This window comes from Zonotrichia leucophrys, chromosome 1 (genome assembly GCF_028769735.1).
Source record: "Zonotrichia leucophrys gambelii isolate GWCS_2022_RI chromosome 1, RI_Zleu_2.0, whole genome shotgun sequence".
Lineage (NCBI taxonomy): Eukaryota > Metazoa > Chordata > Aves > Passeriformes > Passerellidae > Zonotrichia > Zonotrichia leucophrys.
In genome coordinates, this window is record NC_088169.1 from 79,816,255 (window position 1) to 79,837,363 (window position 21,109).

The window sequence follows — 21,109 nt, forward strand, 5'->3', positions numbered from 1 at the left end:
GCCTTCTGAACATGGAGTCAACATTCTCGTCTCTTGCCTCATCCTGAAAACCCTTGTGACCACTGTCACAGATTCCTACTAGAACTTTCCTCTTGATCTTGAGAGATCATATTTGCCTCACAGATGATGAGTGTATGAACATGGGTTTGGGTTAAAATCTATTGTTAGATTAGGACTGATTAGCTGTCATAGTGTTGTAAGAAAATTAGCAGTATAGATTTTGGAATATTGTTGCTTTGGGTATAGTCGATCCCTAAATAAATAGACTTGAAGAACCTCAATTTTACTTATTTAAGTCTGTAATAACAAAAACGTGGACTATTTGTATTTGAAATAGAGGATCTCAAAGAAACCAAGGTAGTGCCTAGAAAGTAGCACTTGGGTGGTACTAAAAGCTAGTTTAAACATTTCATCAGCCAGTATTATAAAACTATTTTGAGATATATTTCATTAAAATAACAACAATTAATATGATGAATTGATGCTATTAATGTGATGAATTGAGCTGTTCATATTTGCCTGTGATCCATCTAGACTCTTACTTGATAGCAGGTTTGAGCAATTTTGGTAATTTGCTAAAGTCTAGGCAAGTTGTTTTTTGTTGCAATTGCTGTAGCAGGAGTAAGGTTAGTGCTATTGAAGAGCTGATTGATGCTAATTCATGCTACACTCTGAGTGATGCTTGTAACAGGATTGAAAAGTGCTGCAGTCAGTTGCTTGTGCTGTTCATTTAGTTGCTGCCACTTAGAGATGTCTGTAAAAATGGGGCTACTCCAGATTGGTCTAAGGTTGCTGCTGCAAATGGGTGAGGATCATTCCTGTGTGGGAACAGGAGAAGTTGGCAGCAGGGGCCCCCAGTGACCCCGAGGTAGCAAACAGCAGCTGAGAGCTCAGTACTGTCAGCCTCGGGGTTACCATTCATAGCATTGAGAGTTGTTATGGGATTTCATCACTTGTAAGTTTAGACTTTACCATGATCAGGATGACCTTGTGAAAATCCTACTGACTGGTGACATCAGTTCAATTTGTGGAACAGCAGCAACAGAAATGCAGTACTCCCAAGTGGATGTGTTAAGAAAATTAATCCAAACACCAGAGGTTTATGTCCAAAAAGGAGACAGAGGAGTCCTTTCTGGCTTTATTCGAATAAAGGGAGAGGCCATGGGGCAATCTGGGATCTCTCAAATTTTTGGAGGATGCAGCCTCCTTTTTATCCTAATTTGCCAGCCGCATTTCCCTTCTCTCCTTCTCCATTGGCTGAGGTACTTGAGAGGTACAGACTCCCCGATAGGCCTGATACTAAAGATTTCCCTTTAATGTATAACCCTCCCTTTTAATTTTTAATTGGTATGGAATTTAGGGGTTTTTCTTCCCCATTGTTTCTTTCATCTCTCAGTGTCTAATTTCATTTATCAGCAAACCTAAAGTTTATTTGTAAAAGCAAATATCTTTTTGCATTCATCAATCAGTGGAATCCTTCCCATTGTTTCTTTTATCTCCCAGTGCTAGTTTTATCTACCAGCAGACCCACAACTTGCTTGTAAAGACAAATCCGCTATTCCTCTCAGATGCGACAAACCACATAAGATATTTGGTTTTGTTTAAGCCGTCAAATGAAAATTTTGGTTCAGGGGCAGAATATTGATTTCAAAGTGGAGGAAATGTATCTTCAGCCCTCAGTGAACCTTTTTGGATACAGGACTGTGCTGGGGCTGGGAGATGTGGCAGCTGCTCTCCCTCTGTAGTTTGGTTCTCTGTGGCTGTGGGTTCCCTGTGCCAGATGGTGCTGCCTGGCAAAGCACGGGGCTGGTGTTCAGGCCACAGAACAGAAGAGAGAACCGATGCTACTCCTTGAATGCAGGAGCTGTGGGTGATGTAGTAGACTGAAGAAGTCTTTCACAGAACATGAAACATGATTTTGTTAAGAACTATGTTAGAATGCTTTTTTCATATTCCAGAGGCGAGTAGGCCTGATTTTAAAATTAATGTGAGATTTTGTTACTGAATTAAAAGTAACTTCAGACTGAGTTTGTCCAAAATGAAATTAAGAGTCTTGAACGCCCTTTTTAGAAGGGTGTAAAGCAGCGCCTTCAGGCTTGGCTCTGTCTGCAGCATTGCCATGTGCAGGTAACAGCTTTGCATAATGTTGTGTTTATGTAATAGCAGTTACACTTTAAGAATATTTTGTGTCAAAAGTCTGCTTGGGTTTCTTGTTCTAGATATAAAAAACCAATTCCAATGTGAAAGTGATACTTTATAATAAGCTTCAGGAGGAAGAAGGATGCAATAGAATCATAATATTTAAACAAGAAATATAATTTTCATTCTCCATTACATATAAATATGCTAAATTAACTGCAGTTTTTACAATTGAGTGTGATTTTTCCCCTCCTGTTGAGTGCTGCAGACAGATTAGCTTAGTGAAGAGAAAAACATTACTTTCCAACATTAATTTCAGGTTTGGAAAATAAGACTTCTTATATTTTGGCCTATTACTTGAAGATGACTATTCAAACTGCTTTTGAACTTGGATATCACAGCTTTGCAGCCGAAGATAGGGTGGTATTTGTATACCAGAAGACAGGCTCTGGATCACATTAGGCAGCAGCTAACCAATTCCAGAAGATTTAAAAAGAGAAAACTAAGTGGATTATCATTTTAAAATGTCATTGTTTGGATTTGGAAAGTAATGCAGATGAGCTTGTTAGGCCTGTGGCTTTGAGATAAAAGCCCCTCATTGTCAAAAACTCTTTTGACAGATTAGTATTGCCCTTAAAAAAAAAAAAAAAAGAAACCCAGTGGCATGCTTCCCTTGTCCTTAAGACCAGACTGTATTTATCAGAAGCAGACATTTAACAGGTAACCTGACATCATCTAAATCTGCTTGAGGCATCATCTCTTTGGACCAAGGTATATCAATTCCATTGTTGTTTTTTTTGATAATGCAAAGGCTTGTATCCTCAAAATGTGAAAGGTGAGAATTCTCTGAGGATGGTTTTGTGTTTGGACAAGCATGTCTTTGTATTTGGACTGGGTTTGATCACTGTGGACATGACCTACTACTAAATGTACATGGTAAGTGTGGACTTCGGATGTTGTGTCAGCAAGAGGTGTGTTGTAGCTACTGTGCAAAATCAGGAAATGATGATGAACAAATGTGTTAGAAACAGAGAATGTTGTTGGGTGCAGCAGATAGAAAGATGTTGTATCAGAAACTGTTAAAAATATACATCTGCCCAATTCAGATGAATGTTGATAAAGTATCAGACAACTTGATATCACCTCTTTATCAAGTTAAATATTCCTTACCAGTAATCTGCACTTCCTGAGAATGGAGAAACTTGCTTTCACCCTGGAGAACCGTTGTTTTTTGCATATTGTACTTTTATTACTTCTTATTTTAAAGGCAATTCTTAATAACACAAAGTCCCTAGGATAACATTCTTCCAGGCAGCATCCCACACACATGCTTGCAGCATTCAAATGTTTCTTTTTCTTTAGAAAACATAAGATACAGATGCATTTACGCAATTGTAGAACAAAGGCATTTTAAGTTTACTTCTTACTTGCCTGAAACTTTTCTTAATCATTATGTGGTTGGTGACTTGGAAGAAGGAGGCAAAGAGCAAGTGTCAGAGGGCCAAGTTGTCGTGCTCTGCCGCCAGCTTATGGCAGGTGGGTTTTGGGGTGTGAGACACAGCTTCAGTGAGGTACAAAAGCTAATTTTCCTTTTAGATGTGACCCTGTCTTAGATGGAAGATGTGTCTGCCTTAATTATACATGCAGTAGAGGCAGAGTGATACACAAACTACTTATGATGATGTTATATATAATTAGAAACATAGTTAAATAATTTCAGGCAGGAATATTCATGCAAATTATTTTGCTTTTTTGGGGCCAGATTTTTTGTTCCCCTGGCCCACCATTCTGCAAGTCCTCTAAACTGCAGCTTTTTTGAACTTTGTGAGCACTTACCTGCAGTGTATGGAATTCTCCAAGTGTATTTAAATGTAAGTCTTCATGATGTGAGAAAGATCTTGAATATAACCCTGAAGATGCAGAAATGTTAATAACTTTTCCTGGAGAGAGCAGCTAGCTAGAACAAATACTTGCATCCTTGGTTTTAGACTTTCATGTCTGTCATTTAATCAGCAGCATCTTAACTTTACCATCTATAATAGGCCCTGTGCAGGCTTTTCATTGATGAAAGTAGCATTGCAGTGTGCAATGCTTGTGTCTATATGTAACAATAAATGAAATTTAAGTTCTAGTTTGCCTCTTAAATATTTTGCCAACATGTTTATTTTATAAGTTAAATCTGTTGTAAATCATGAATCATTTACATTTATTGAATAAGGGATGATGGAGACAGCAGCTGGAAAAAAAGTTATTTTATTATATGGCTGAAAATACTAGGTATTAATAAACCTATCATTTTGTCGAAAGAATTTTTAACTCAGTAATGTTCTTGAATGTTCACTGAAGAATACCTTTCCTAAACCTAAAATTTTTTATTAATACATGTTCTCCCAGAGTTGAGAGCCCTAGTAATGTACTGCTGAACACTTCTGCAGGCATCAGTGATGGCTCCCTAATAAACATTGTGGTTGAAAAATTATACTGATTTCTCAGGAGCAGCAGAAGAATGAAAAGAAATGGGAGAGGTGGAAAGGGAAAATATTGTAATGGGGAAGATATTTGGAGTGAGAAGATTATAGCAGGAAGTGATGGGGTGTGTGTCCTTCTGCTTGTCTTGGTGTATTCTTGGTGTTGTGCTTGAGCTCTGTGAGTGTGCCATAGGAAAGGTGATGGGTAGTGCAGCTGTCAAAGCATGGCACGCTCTCAGGGCAAGCTGAACTGTATGGAACTGTTCTAAAGAAAGTGAAATTGTCAGTGCCTTCTCTTCCTTCTGTTTGGATTGGTTGGGGTTTCTTTTCAGAATTGGGTGGTTATTTCTTTCAATGATGGCCTTGTAAAATGTTAGATGTGACATGCAAAGCACTTTCTGTTTTGGGGTCCTGTTGTTTTTTAGCTGTTGATCCAGGAGTGTATATGTCTGTATTTTCAAGGCTCCTTATCCCAGGGCAGAGAAATTTCTGTATTTAAAGTTAAAAATGTTTGTAGGTCTCTAATCCCATTTATTTCCTGTCATACTCATTAGTCCTCAGTGGAAACCATTGTAATTTATTTTTTCACTTCTGCAGTAATGAAATTTGCACAGCCCCATGCAGGACCTTGCAATATGTGTATACTTTGTTCTGTGTCCCCTTAGAAAATAAAGCAACGTATGGGTGGAGGAGCATTTCACATAAAAGACAAAAGACCTTTTGGGAAAACGTTTTATTTTAAACCTTTCCATTGAAACAGATTGAAGTTTGTAAATTTTTTCTCTTGCTTACAAAGGAACAGGTAGGGATAGGTGAGAACTTAGTAATCATTATCACTTATTTTGAGGGGACTTAAATTCAGTGTGGGTTTGATCATTGGCTGGCATAAAAATTTAAGTGCCATTACAGCTTTGGGAAATTTCATTTTTACCTCCTGAGCCAGAAAGAGTCCAGAAATACACAATCATGTACTACATCTTTATGTATTATTGCAGTAGATTGAAATATACCCTTCAGCAACACTTGCATTTCTAAGTAGTTTTTTCTTTTATCACTTACCTTGTGGAAATTTTGAGAGTAGCATAACTTATTCAGAACGTGTTAGACCATAGTGCTGTATAGTCTGTGGGCTGCAGTCCAAGTGGCTGGGGGCTGGAACTGTCTGATAAATTAGAAACGTAATTTTCTATTAGCATTTATCTTCTGCTGGATAAAACCACATACTATTGTAAAGGCCAGCAAAGCATATAACACTTCAGTGATTTTGACAGGACAGATATTTAAAAATATTTTAAAATATTGATGACCGAACTAAAATGCTGCTTTATCATTTCCAGTTTTCATTGGAGAGAAATTTTTTGGATTTGGTTCACAAAGTCACATAGGACATGATAATACACAAACTTGCAGAAGTTCTGTTAAATTTCAGAGCAAGATAAAGATTAAATAAATATAATAATAAAGTGATAAATAAATTCTTGAATATAATAAAAGAAAAAAAAGAACCCCTGGAGAGTGCAGAGTTTGGACAGCAAGCTAGGTAAGATTTACACAATTCCTTCAAGCATTGTTAAATCAAGGCCATCAGAATAGGGTGGTAGATTGAGTTTGGTTTTTTTGTGTAGGTGAGTAATACTTTTTCCTGGTGAAACAAGTCGAAAGGGGCTTTACTGGAGTCTGAGGAGATTGGTTTTTGGAGTGATTGGAATTGCTCAGCAGGTTTCAGAAGGCAGTGTGTTCTGTAGTGAGAACTTCTCTTCTGGGTTTATTTATTTCATATAAAACTTTTACTATAAAAATTGATGTACAGTCACCATTTGGCTTGCACTTTTCCTTGGGTAATAGTAGCTGCCCTTTTGTTTGTAGTCATGAGGGATCTGTTAAGGAAAATTGGATTGTTTATTCTACGTGTTCTAAATAGTGATGTTCTGTAGCTTAGTAAAGAGAGTCAGCTTTAAAAGTGTACCTAAAAGTGATGGAATAGAAGCCTGTTGCTCAAAATATTGCATGACCTTTTTCTGTGCAGTGCAAGAGCACATGCACTAGGACAGAAAAGCAAACATGGTAATATAATAATGGTGTATGTTGTTACTATTATTTTACTTGAGGTAACTGTACTTTTTCTGCAGCTCCCCCATAGGCTGTGTGGTTGTAAATCCACCTTTCAGTGAGCAGATGAATTCATTGGTATCTTCTGCAGACAAAAAGGAATGGGCCAGGCTTGCACTGCATTTGTCTGCTGAGGATTTAATATTTGTCTTTGAAGGTTAGGTAATAGAATTTAGGTTTACATATCTTGAATACCTTTGATATCAGATTTTTTTGCTTTGAACAGGGCTTTATTTTGCTGCTGTAGAGCATTATTAGATACTTTTCTTCCCTGAGTAAATTGATAAATATATTGGTTTTAATTTTCCAAAATTCTTGAGTTGTCTTTAGCTTAAGCCAATCAAAACTTCTATATAGCTGTCTGCCTAATGTACTTACTTTAAAAGTGCAGGAGATAAAGGATGGCCATTTTAGTGGGATTTCCTGAGAAATGGAAAGGTGACTTTATGTATTTAAACATTAAGCACATCTGCTCTTAAGCCATCCATTCCAAGATTAGCTTTCAGTGGCTATGAAAATTAAATAAAAGTTTATCTGATTGTCTGCAGGTCAAATTCTCTAGTAGGGATTTTTTTTAGTGCAGTTATATTAAAAGTACAGTAGAGATTTCTGATTAAAATTAGGCAGTCCCCTGCAGCTTATTTGCAGGAAGACTGTGAGTGTAGCAGGATATTCAAGGCAAGGGATGAGGAGGCAATGGTATTACTGGGAATATTTGTACCTACTTCAGGCAGCTTGAAATGAAGGGGAAAGCACTTTGCATAATGGATGATATCAGATTAGCCAGGTTATTTCAAACATTCAGTTACAATTCTTTGCCAGTTAATTATGGCTAGTTTTGAATTTATTTGGTGGATGAAAGCAAGATGTACTGTGCTTGTTTTGCAATTTTAAGAAGCCAAAGGTTGATTGTAACTAAAAGAATATAGTATTAAGTTTCAAGGAGTATAGTAGTAGTGATGTGTGCAAATGTCTCAAAAATTGTAGGAAAAACTCTGTGAAGCAGCTGACAGAGAAAAATTAGATAGAGAGTTTACTCAGTGAGGAGGAAAAAAAGGATGGAAATTGAGAAATTAGGAAAAGAATAAGCTTAGTCTAAAATATCTTATTTTGTAGGTGTTTAAGGCTATGACAGGGACTAGTGTGAAGTGAAGGGGAAAGGGCTTGAAGGAAGTGCAGCATGGAAATCAGAAGCACAGAAGAGAGTCATTAAATAAAAAGGTTAAGAATGTATATTTGAAACTGAATCTTAATTCATCTCACTTCCTGGTTCCAGGAAGGAAGCTGTAAAACCAGGACTAAAAAGCATTTGTGAAAAGAACCTTGTCTCTTGCATTCAGATGAAATGTTAGGTTTTCTGAAGTCATTGCAAGAGGAGCTGTGCAGGGACTGGAAAGAAACCTTACAGTGAAGATCTATCCAGTAGCTGCCCACCAGTGACTCAGTGTCAGAACAAGCACTGGCTCACATCATATCTCCTGGCAGCCTCTGTCTCCTTGTGGATGCTGCAGTGATCCTTTGGATCCTGATGGGCTTCAACAGCTTAGGGAGCTGGGTGAGTTTGGTAATACACATGTAATTGGTTGTTACTCAGTGTCATGCTAATCCCATGAGTTACAGAACTTCTTAGCTTGTCTGGGGTGGGTGATATTGGATACTCTCTAAAACCTGGCTCAAGTTCTTTGCATGATTTCTTTGGGGGTCACTTTTAGTGAGGGAAGCATCTCCTGCAATGATGACTGTCTTGAGATTGCTGCTGTTCAGAGAGGGAACATGAACCTGGGAAGGCTCGTGCTGAGCTGGGCAGGGACACTTTCACCTGCTCTGAGTGATGCACAAAAGGCTGCATTAGCATTCTCATCTGCTCAGCCTGGAGGCACATGTAGTCCTGATACTAACTCAAGGATAAGCTGGGAGGAATTTGCATTTTTAAATATAATTTCACAGTCTACATATGTTAATGTGTCTATCACCACCAGTCTTATTATCCTGTATTTCTTTTAGTGTCTCATTTCCTTACACTCAGCAAAAATGAAAGTTGTAACGTTAAAGAGGGGATGTTGATATGAGAACATGAGTTTAAATGGATATGTTTTACTCTGATTTACACATAAGTATACAGGAAATGATACCATTGCATTTAATGAGTAAACTTGGTTTTGTGGATAGTTAAAAATCAGAGTGTGTATGCTTAAGAGCATTGTCCTATAATGGTTTTAAATTGCTTTTAATTTTTTTATGCTTTTGTTTTCTTGGAGAAACACGGGTCTTCTGGTTTAAATGCTAAACTGTTTGGCTTTAAATACTAAAGATAAAAAATGTCTGCATAGTTAAAAATTTGAAAAGAAAGTTTCAATGCTTCCTTTTGGAATCTAGAACATTGAACATAGTGTGTGCCACTAGTCCTTTACTTAATTTATGAACTAATTTTCAGAGAAACAATTCTATGATAGTCTTGTCTGCCTGTGAAAAGAACTTTGTTAAAATATAAAAATATTTAAAAGGCAGATACCCTGGTTAGAGTCTGTTACGGACCATGTCTCTTTTTGCATTCTTCCTGCTGCTCGACACTCATTTAAAAATTGATTTAATTTCTGAAACTCTTCTTTGTTTAAATTCTGCATTCCCCACCAGATCAAGTTACAGTCTAAGTTCAGGTTCTTTTCTGGTGAAGCAACATCAGCAGTGAAGGCTCTGAAATATATAAAGAAGTTGATATGTATAATGCATTTTAATTGAATAGGAATAAAAATTACCTCTAAATGTGTACCTGTTTAGGGACGTCTCGGTTCCCAAGTGTAAAATTACTTTTTGGGATTTGAAATACAGGAGAAATAGGGCCATGTGGTATAGACTGGCAATGGTGTTATGCTACTACAAGTAAGGAAGTAAATTTCAGTGGGTGACTAGGAGGAAAGGAGTAATTACCATATAGAAAATAATATGCCAGAAATTCAGATATATCAATTTGTTAGTTAATTAGTGGATGAAATCTGTTTTTTTCATAACTCATATTGCTTAAATAGTAAATATTCAGTCAATTAAAAAGCAATTTTGTATGATGAACACTAGCTTTTACAGGACAACCTTATTGCACTGGGACTGTTTGTCTGTATTAGATATGACATAAGTGCTAACCAGGGATGACAAGCTTCTTTAATTAACTGTGCTGTCATCAAATATAACCTGCATGTCTACTGAAAGATAAGCTGAGCTGTGAACTTTATTCCATTCTCTGTATTGCCTAGATCTTCATTACCTAATTTCATTCTAGTGATGCCTTTTTGGGACTACCTAAAAACAAAGACTGGAAAAAATTAAGAGAATAAAAAGTGATTATATTTATTAAAGGGCCTTCAGGTACTTTTAGGGTAGATGAAGCCCCCCACAGGGTTACATCCAAAAATGGATGATGGGTCATGGATTTCCATACTTTTATAAGTTTGATCCATTTGCATATTGGGGAATAATCTTCCAATTTCAGCTTCAGGTAATGAAGTCATTTTACCCCAAGTTTGCTGCCCTCCAAATCACTTTTGTTTACATCTCTTGGGGCTGAGACAGTAAGATGTCCTTGATTCCCAGGCCTAGAGAGGAATTGTTTTGTCTGACTAAAATAGAAAAACAGTTGCTAACACTCTATATGGAGTTTAGAGTTATACTCTAAAGAATTGCAGGATTATAAATATATGAAAAATAGAAAAGCTAAAATCCTAAGGCATCAATGGAGCTTGGATGTTTCACTTAGATGTAGACATACCATATTATGTGTCTTAATCTTGGACTATATCCCATATTCAGTATTTGAGATGACTGTACAGTTCTCCTGAAAGAAGTGGGGGAAGTGCTTGTCTAGGAGTATCCATGTGCCGTCAGCTGATGTTTTAATGATCTGTTTTGTGGGTGAAATGGAAGGTAGGAAGAGCAATATGTGAGCTTGTCACTGGGTTTTACTGTCTTGCCTGGAAGTTTTGTCTGGGTGTCTAAAAACTTAAATTGGAACTTACTGAGAGTGTTTTTCTGAATGCTGTAGAGTAGTAAAAGTAAAAGGCAATTCCCAGCAAACTTCGTGCAGTAACGGTTGAAACGCCTGAGTCTTCACTTTGCAGTGATGGCAGGCCCAGTGAGATGGCTTGACCAAGTGAGGCCCAAAGCACTGTAGTTAGGAAAAGCAGGGCTTGGTGTACCTGGCCCCGTTTCTGTTAGAGAGATGAAAAAGAGCATTGGGACTGCATTCTGGTAGTCATGGACTGTGACAGCGATCACAGGGGTTCTTGGATGAGGGAAGAGACGAGAATGTTGACTTCATGTTTCAGAAGGCTTGATTTATTATTTTATGATATATATTATGTTAAAACTATACTAAAAGAATAGAAGAAAAGGTTTCATCAGAAGGCTAGCTAAGCTAAGGATAGAAAGGAATGATAACAACGGTTTGTGGCTTGGACATAGAGCCTGAGCCAGCTGGGCTGTGATTGGCCATTAATTACAAACAACTCCATGAGACCAATCACAGATCCACATGTTGCATTCCACAGCAGCAGATAATCATTGTTTACATTTTGTTTCTGAGGCCTCTCAGCTTCTCAGGAGGAAAAATCCTAAGGAAAGGATTTTTTTATAAAAGTTTTCTGTGACAGTGGACTCCAGAGTATTTGCTGGGAGGGTGAGGCTGTGTGCTGAGACTGAGCTTGTGTGTCAGTAGCTTTATCTGTGATGGAGGCTGTCAGTGCAGGCATACCTGACAGGAATTGGAGAAATATCCTTGGATTCTGAAAAATTTTGTTGCCAAAAAAAATTTCATGTTACTCTCATTGCTTATGTATTTTCATCTCCACACCATAAGTTTCTCTTGGCGGTTTTTCTAACCTATGAATATTGCTTTATGATTCCACACTGATGCTTTTTTCCAACCAAAATATGTGCTTTTCAATCTCCAATTTTTCTATTGGGTACAGAAGACATTGTGACCATCTGGGCAGTAAAACATTATTGTAGAATAATCTTACTTATTTATAAAATAACCTGAATTTTGGAAGTTGACATTGAAAGAGGGGAGACAAATAGTTTTGCTCTGAGAACATCAGATGTGATTGATTCTCCCTGTGTTTCCAGGTGCTGCCATTGGAAAACAGAATGAAGGACAGCTCCCGTTTCCCACAGGCACTGAACGTTGGGATGGCTATAGTCATGGCACTGTACATCTCGCTGGCCACCCTGGGGTATATGCGCTTCGGAGATGAAGTCAAAGGCAGCATAACTTTAAACCTGCCACAGGATAAGTGGTAAGTGCCTCTGCGATTGAAAAGCAGTAACCTAGAAGGCAGAAATGTTGGAAAGGTTGTCCCATGCCTCAGTGCCCTCAGGGTGCTCAGACTTTTAATGTATCCACAATAGAGCTGTGGTCCTCACCAGTCATTTCTTCCATATTAAAAGGACTTGCATAGGGAGGGTGATCAATGATATTATAAATGCTGATCAATGATGTTATAAATCATTCCATCTCTCTAGAAGGAGCTAGTTCCAGGACTTTTGAGGGGGGGAATACACAGTTCTGGAACAAGCAACTTTTACCTTGGATATCCTGGTGATATGGTGCCCTTTCTTGTGTAATCACTGAGTGATCACACTTTCAGTGTAATCACTGAGTTTAGCAAGTGGCCAAATGGAATAGAAGACATCAAAGATGAATGGTTTTGTAGTTCAAGTGCAAGTCCAGGGATAGTGTATATGATGACTTCCTATCAGGAGAATGAAGCTTATGTTTGCTAGTGTCTCAAGGATTCTACAATTTTTATTTAGCTATTTTTTTAATGTTATGAATGTCACATGCTGAAGATGCACTGAAGATGATTTCAACTGCTGTATAGTTAGTTTTATATCTGTCTGTGGATGGACATACTCTTAACTATTCTCTAATATAATTTATTTTTAATAGTTTTGTCTAATAGGTCTAAAATTAGGTATATCAGCAGTGCAAAAGGGCTAAAACTGAAAAGTATTTTAATGTTTTCATTCTGATCAAGTAATGTTTTATAGGTTATATACTTGCATCTACTTCTTCAACGTCCATTGTAGTAGTTTATTAAAGTAGTGAAATCTCAAATTACTGGCAAAAAAACCCTGCATAGATAAAATGAATGCTGATTTTTTGAAAAATGGGAGAACACATGTAATGAATGTTCTCAATTTTTAAATGTTACTTTTTCACTTTCTTTTCTTCCTTTTCATTCCTTGGAGTCAGTGTGATCTATGCATTTTTAATATTCTTAAGAAGTTTTGTTTAATTGCCAGACTGATTCCAATGTTTAATACATGAGAGTATAAAAAATGTGTCTTGAAGGATGAATGATTTTTCATTGCTAGAACCTTCATCTATTTCTTCCTGCTTGTTTACTTGCTTTGTTTTTATACTGCTGTCGTAACAACTGAGATTTGGGCCTTCCCTTCCCCTTCCCCTTCCCCTTCCCCTTCCCCTTCCCTTCCCAAGGAGGGCAGGTTTCAGTTACAAATTAGGAACAAATTCTGTCGTGTGAGGGTGGTGAGGCAGTGGAACAGGTTGCCCAGAGAGGTTGTGGACTCCCCATCCCTGGAAGTGTTAAGGACTGAGCTGAATGGGGTTCTGGGTTACCTGATCTAGTGAAAGGTACTAGCCATGGCAGGAGAGTTGGAACTGGATGATCTTTGAGGTTCCTTTAAACCCAAACCATTCTAGGATTGTCTGACATCAAAAAAACCAAAAAACCAGAAATCTGTAAATGTTTACTGTATCTTTTCTGTGTGATGCAGCTGAAAGGAATAATACTTCTATTTCTAATAAACCATGGCAGTCCTTGTTGTTTATAAGATTAGTGAAAAGCTTGTTTTAAATGGTAGCTCTGGGTTTATTTGTGCCTTAAGAGAGGTGTTATTAAAAAACAGGGAGTGAGAGGAATGTGTAATAAGCTAAGGTTCTACTCACTGTTGCTTTTTATTGTGCTCATGCAAGCAACAGAATGAACTTTATTCTGCATCCCTGCTGTCTAACAGAGCTGTTCACATAGGAGTTTTCAAATAGCTCTTGGCTACAGTGCAGATGTGATGATGATGATATTTGTGCTGATGGCTTTGCAGGCCTAATGCAAGGAAACAGACAATAAAAGAGATGGAAACTGGTGCTCTGTAGGGTTGGAAATTGGCATTATAAGCGTAATAACCTCAAAGCTACTCAGGGCACATATCCACAGTTAACAAAGTCATCTGTTTTTGTCTTACCCTGGAGAGTACCCCAGAGCACCAAACAAAATTAGGAGAAGCAGCTCGGTGGTGCGCTCAGGGATTGTGATGTACGATGCCAGTGCTGTGCAGGACTTGGGTCTGCCTGATGCAGTACTGAGGGACAAATGGTTGCAATTTACTGGGCTAGCAAAACAAATTTCCAGTGAACCGTAGGACACTATTTTGCTATTTGGTCCTCACATAAAAAGCCATTAAGTTGCCAGTTTGAACCAGAGAAATTGCAAGGAACAGAGGAATTTTTTCATAGGAAGACAGACAGGCGAAAGACCTGGAGTGTATCTAAGCAGTGAGACTTGGCTTATGTGTTTAATTCCAGCTGGACAGCCTCTGTCTTAAAAATAAGCTTTTCCTGATATAGAAAATTAAATTAAAATTCTGCTGCTTTCAGAGTTTTATTTGATGATCTCACAGATGAATTGACTGGAAGGCATACACAGGCCCTAGACTAGTTAAGTTCTTAAGTTTAATTTAAATAGAGGACTACTTGTATTAAAAATATCCTGCTAGATTGGTGCTTTTGGATAAATGGCTTGATGCTGTTCTATTTAGATGGTGTTTGGGAGTACAAATTGTCATTCAGCATAATATATTACTTAGAATATGTTGAAAATTGACTTAAAGAGTAGTTTTCAGTATTTGCAGATGTAAATTACAGAAAATTCTGCTTAAGTGTCTTTGGTTTGGGCCTTGTTGATTCATGAAATGGTTTCAGTTGGAGAGGACCTTTAAAGATCATCTGTTCTGATCCCTGTGCCATGAGCAGAGAAATCTTTCATAAGACCAGGTTGCTCCACCAAACTCCACCCAACCTGGCCGTGAGCACTTCCAGGGATGGGCATCCCCAGCTTCACTATCCTCATTGTCAAAAATTTCTTCTTTCTTCTTTTTTGGGTTCTTGTCTTCTTGAGGCTGAATATGAAGGTTCTTTCCACCACCTGTTCTTTGTTAGATATAAGTGAGTCTTTGTACAACACTTCCCTTATTGTGGATTCCAAAAGTTAATGACCATACAAACATTGGTGTATTGGAGTTCGACAAGACTTCACATGCAGCTTAGTTCAAGTGAAAGCTTCACATTATTATTGCTCTCTTTGGTCTAGCTGTGTTGTTCTGCAAGTTTTGTTGCACTGCTTGCCAATGTTTCTACTCTTCAGATGAGTATAATGAAATCTAAAATAACGAATTGGAAAGTGGTGTAGCACATATGAATGATGTAGATTTTTATTAAAAGGTAGCCTAAGGAGTCATCTTTTTCTGATTGGAATATAATATTAAATTACTAGTAAAATCACCTCAGTAATATAAAAAAGTATTTTTTTAATTTGGAAAGTTTTAATCGTCATAGAGCTGTAGAAAAAATAGTGTAATGGGGATGCTTACCAATCCTGTTTTTGAATATATTTTAGAAATTACTTTTGTAAAGGCTTGAGGTAGTCTGAAGCCTGAGAGTAGAGGTGAATTCTGGGTATCTGGTCAGCTAAAATTTAACCAGCTAAAATCTATCTATATCTTAATCTAAAATCTAATCTATATCTTCTGGAATAAGGACAGTCTTGCAGAACTCTTGTTCCCTCTAAATTTCTAAAAGCTACTCACCAGTCAAAAAGATGTGTGTCATGAAAGCAGTAGGTTCTGAACTAGCTACACCATTATGTCAGCATGTAAATTGATGCAATAACTTTTCTGTCCATTTGAATGTGGCTTTGGAGATTCCTTGACCTGTGTAAAGTGATGGCCAAAGCTTTGATACAGATAATTTCAAACCTATTAGTCAAAATGTAATTTTAGTTGAAGCTTATTTTTCTTTTCTTCCTCATATCATAGAATCATAGAAAGTATCGTGGAAAAAAGCTGAGCTGTACAGATAAAAGTTTTGCCATGCCATTTGGTCACAGGATAAAGGGCCAAAAGCAGTCCTGCCTGGATTTTATTTACTAATGCAGATACAGACTGTGATACTCAAAGAGAGAATGTTCAAGTGACCCCTGCCAGGCTTTGAGATACACAGAGATCCAGGTCCTATTTGTTCTTTCCCTACTTGCTGGTGCTTTTTATTTTCTTACTTATGCATTCACAGAATCACTAGGCTGGAAGAGACCTTCAAGATCACTGAGTCCAACCCATGCCCCAGCACCTCAGCTAAACCATGGCACTGAGTGCCACATCCAGTCTTTTCTTAAACACATCCAGGGATGGTGACTTTACTACCTCCCAAGGCCGACCATTCCAGAACTTTATCACCCTTTCTGTAAAACATTTTTTCCTAATATCCAGTCTGCATTTCCCTTGACACAGTTTGAGGCTATGTCCTCTCATTCGGTCAGTTGCTGCCTGGAGAAAGAGACCAACCCCACCAGGCTACAGCCACCTTTCAGGGAGTTGTAGAGAGTGACACGGTCACCCCTGAGTCTCCTTTTCTCCAGGCTAAACACCCCCAGCTCCCTCAGCCGTTCCTCACAGGGTTTGTGTTCCCAGCCCCTCCCCAGCCTCGTTGCCTCCTCTGGATGTGCTCGGGTGTCTCAATGTCCTTCCCAAACTGAGGGCCCAGAGCTGGACACAGCACTCAAGGTGTGCCCTCACCAGTGCTGGGTACAGGGGAAGGAATGACCTCCCTGCTCCTGCTGGCCACACTGTTCCTGACACAGGCCAGGATGCCCTTGGCCCTCTTGGCCCCCAGGGCACTGCTGGCTCATGCTCAGCTGGCTGTCACCAGTGCCCCCAGGTCCCTTTCTGCCTGGGCACTGTCCAGCCACACCATCCCCAGCCTGTAGTGCTGCAGGGGGTTATTGTGGCCAAAATGCAGGACTCAGCACTTGGATTTATTAAACTTCATCCTGTTGGACTCTGCCCATCCATCCAAGCATTCCAGGTCTGTCTGCAGAGCCCTCCTACCTTCCAACAGATTGACACATGCTCCCAGATTAGTGGTGTCTGCAAATTTACTGATGAAGAACTCAATCACCTCATCCATGTCATCAATAAGGATGTTGGCTTTGCTTCAGATGAACATCTTTTTAAGGACTGAAGCAATGAACCAAGCCCTCACCCAAGATTTTTATAATGTCCATAGAAAGAAAATCATACAAAGACTCAATTTCTGTTAGTTCACTGCAAGTAATGGCAAATGCTTGTAATTAATGCAGCACAAATTAAAAATATATGTAAATTTAAACCTGTTGGAGGCATGGATAGCCCTTTATCATTTGTTTACTCAGCCACAAGTAACAGTGGTAAGAATGTCTGCCCTTTCTTGGAAGATTTACTCTAGTTGGCTTATCTTCTACAATTTCTTAGGCAGTTAAAATATATTCATGTTTACTGGGGAAAAAAAATCATATATACATATATATGTATCTCCTTAGGGCCGTTATCAAGCGAATTTTTTATGAAGAATTTGCAGCTTACATACTTACATGACTGTAAATGTTTTCAACAGGTTGTATCAGTCTGTAAAAATTCTGTACTCCTTTGGGATTTTTGTGACATACTCGATTCAGTTCTACGTCCCTGCAGAGATTCTGGCTCCAGTTGTCACCTCCAGAGTGAGGCAGAAGTGGAAGTTACTCAGTGAGCTTGTGGTGAGAGCACTACTAGTCTGCTCAACCTGTAAGTATGTGCAGAACATCCATTAAAAAACTTGCTATTACATTTTTTGGGACCTGCTTATTTAAATATATGTTTTGTTGTTTAGTTTTCTGGAGGCTAGCAAACCTGACATTTTGACTTTCACAAACAAATGAAACTAATGTTGTATTTGTAATTTAACCGCATTTGTTTTAGTAGGTTTGACCGATTATTTGACAACAATATATTTTGCTGGTAATACCCTAAAGCTGCCAACTGGAAAATAAACCTTTCTCAAATAAATTTTTTTAAATGAGATGCACATTGCTGAGATTTGTCAGCATTTATCTATGTGATCTTCAGTACATGCTTGTTGTGGAGAAATCATTTCTGTTTTGTTGATCTGAGGATTAAGCCTAAGGATATGCTGGGTCTGTAGCCAAAAGGTGGCATTGGCAAACATTGATGCCTGGTCATGGAGTTAATGAAGTGCCACTTATTTTAGAATAATGCTCCAAAGTAGTTTTTGGAGGCAGGCATCTCTACCTTCACTGCCTGTTACTTTTCTTGTTTTTCTTGCTTGTCCCCTAATCTTCCCTCCTACTGTGTCCCTGCTTTCTCACAGCTGCTTGAGATGTGCTAGTAGGAGTCAGCAGAGCTGGCATTGGATGGTGAGTGTGGTCTCATCCAGGAATCAATACTCCTGAAGATAATGAACTGTGGGAGAAGTTCAGCTTTGCCTTTACAGCTCCCAGCCAAAGTGCTCAATAACATAGCAACCTTTTCTCAAAGACATTGTTAAGAAATTGTTTTGAGTACAAAGCTGTCTTGACTTGACCAGTTGTATTGAAATAAGCTGTTAATATCTTAAAAGCAATCAAAACTGATAAATAAGCAAAAAAAATGCTAAACTTTGTGTTTTAGGGGAAAGTACTGATGAAAGAGAAGGTACTAACTAAGTTTATTGTCTCAATTCCCTTGATGAATGCTGTAGCTAATGTACTGGATGACACCTAAGGATTGTTGTAAAAGAAGACTTTGACATCCAGTGAGACCTTCCTAAAGTCAAGTCTGTTTAGAAAAACAGTTTAATGCCAGTGCAATTTAATTACTACAGTAAGCAAAGGGAAATACCATCAATCTAATAACTTGCAGCTCTGAAAATACGTCTGTATTGTGAAACTAACAAAATAAAAAGAAAACCCAAATTTTTCTTGAATGATGAAGTACATGTCTTCTGAAGCATCATACAGCCTGTGTTCTATTTCAGGTGATCAAGGCATTAAGATTTTAAGATTGAGGACAGATGAATAGCTCTTGTAACACTTGAGAGACATCTAGATCAAAAAGCTTCAAGGTTCAAAACACTTTTTAGTATCTCTCCAGGACACTAAAAGGTCACCAGTTAGATCTCCAGTCCTAACCACGCCTTGCTGTCATGACACCCTTGACTTCTCAATCTCTCATGCCCTTTATGTGCTCCTTATCACCTGCCCTGGTAATGATATCACAATAGATTTGAAAAGCTAAAAATCTTGTATATCCAAACTGTTGCTTACAGCCAAAGGCTTCAAGGATTTATAGGTGAAAGGTAGTTCCATGTATGTGTCTGATGAGAATAGCCAGTGGTGAACAGGCTTAAAGGCACAATTCCCTAATTGACTTGGGAAAATTATAAATTACTTCATATTATTCAGCCATAGGTTTTTCCTTAATTTTATCATTAACTTTTGTAATTTCTGGGCAGTCTGAAAAGGGAAAACTGGGAAACAATATCCAAGAAAAGAAAGTAGAAAACGAAAGGAAATCAGCTATATATATGTAAAGATACATATATACAAAAGATATAGCTATATATATATAAAGATGTAGCATTAGAATGCTCTGCCTTTATGTCTTTGAAAAAAATGTGTATAGTAAAATTGTACCTAGTGTATGCCATTGCAACTTACCTGTGATATGAATCTCTGAAATGGAGCTGCTGAAGTGTTATGGGTCTTACTGGGATATTTGAGGATATTAAATTGTTTGCTGCAAGGCACAAAAAAGTAACATTAAAAGTTTGCTCTTAAAGGTTTGGTATTTGCCGAGCTGTTGTGTGATGTGTTGTATTAACCTAATGGCATTTCAGGTTTTTCCCAAGTGGTTTCTACAACTTGTATGCATGCAGTAGCTATAATACTTTTTCGCCAACAATTGTGTAAGCTCTCATGCTTACATTCATCTTCATTTTTCATTGAAGCATTGGTTTTAAACAGAATTAATTTAAATAGCACCACTTTTCACTTAGCTGCACTTTGTCTGACTGCAGAACATTGTTCCTAAAATGATTCAGAAAGTGTTTCTTTAATAGAAAGTAAAAATCTAAAACCTTTTCAATTGAATTTTAGAAATTAAATGGTTTTGATAACAGTGACGGAGTATGTTGTAATGTCTGGACCATTCAGAGGTCATACACTGATTAAAGGAAATCTGCTTGCTTGAAAGTAGCTCTTTGAGAAGAGGAACTTCAGCTGTGGTGCTAGTAGCCCATTAGCTTTTGAAGAGAAGACATGAAAAATCACTTATTACTAATTCTTGGGAATTTTGCATTACTCAAAAGTTATGTCATTGTTTTATTGTTGGAGTATATGAGAGACTGTTTTTGCAAGAAGCAGACCAGGAGTCTATTTTTTTGTCATATTTTTCTTGTCTGATAAGGTTTGTTTTAAGTAAGGATTTGGCAACTGACTGGGGATGTAACACACACCCAAGAGCCATTGTTGCTTAGGGTTTTTCATTACTTACTTGCTCACTTTTGGACACTTAGCATTGCAGGAGAATGATCACAAGAATGTTCTGCATTTTTAGGTTTCCCTGTTCTTCTTCAGCTTTTTTCTGTTTTGTTTGCAAGAGACAAGCATCTCTTCATCTTTGCTTGGATTTCACTGTAGATGGTGTAGCGGGTTGGAAGATCCCACCATACTTCGTAAATCCTGACATAAACCATTATTTATAAACTAGGTGAGCACCTGGTGCACTGAGTGGTGCAGTAAGCTAAGCTTGTGCTCAAAGTCCAGCCTAGAGCTGGAGCCTGGGTTTGGTGGATGCTGAAAGCAGGTGGGAGCTGGATGTATAGCTAGCTAGGCAGAAATAGGATTGAAAGTTGGACTAAGCATCACTGTGGTGGGCTAAGTTAGAAATTAGGAATGCAGGAAAATAGAAGGAATAGGACAAAAGTCCTCATGGGATTTGGAAAATGCTGGAAGAGATATGCAGGTGCAACTTTGTGTGGGTACTGCCTTGGTATTTGTGGTATTTGAATGTCAGATAACCTCAGTGCTTTGAAATATTTGTCAGGGTGGAATTTTTATAAAGTTGGAAGTATTTACCCTGATTTTACATATTTAAAACACATGTCACAAATATAGTTAGGATCTGTGTTTGCGACATCTGCCTGGGTGAAGGTTGGGCATCATGCCTGAGGTTCAGCTCTTAGCCAAGCCTGTTACATGATGGGATTGTATGTGCAGCACACTGGGATTAACTGATAAAGTGTGAAGCTTTTTTAG

At 38.0% G+C, this 21,109-nt stretch overlaps 1 protein-coding gene across 3 annotated transcripts in view; it reads left to right on the forward strand.

Moving 5' to 3' along the window:
• Positions 1–21,109, forward strand: part of SLC36A4 (solute carrier family 36 member 4) — an 88,773-nt gene that overhangs the window by 25,803 nt on the left and 41,861 nt on the right. For 2 of the 3 annotated variants that reach the window (XM_064719009.1, XM_064719026.1), the window contains 2 exons: positions 11,832–12,001; positions 17,431–17,600. In XM_064719009.1, coding sequence (XP_064575079.1) covers positions 11,832–12,001; positions 17,431–17,600 — 340 coding nt within the window. Of the gene's footprint in view, positions 1–11,831; positions 12,002–17,430; positions 17,601–18,183; positions 18,570–21,109 lie in introns of those variants that run through there. The other variant, XM_064719017.1, reaches the window with a different exon arrangement.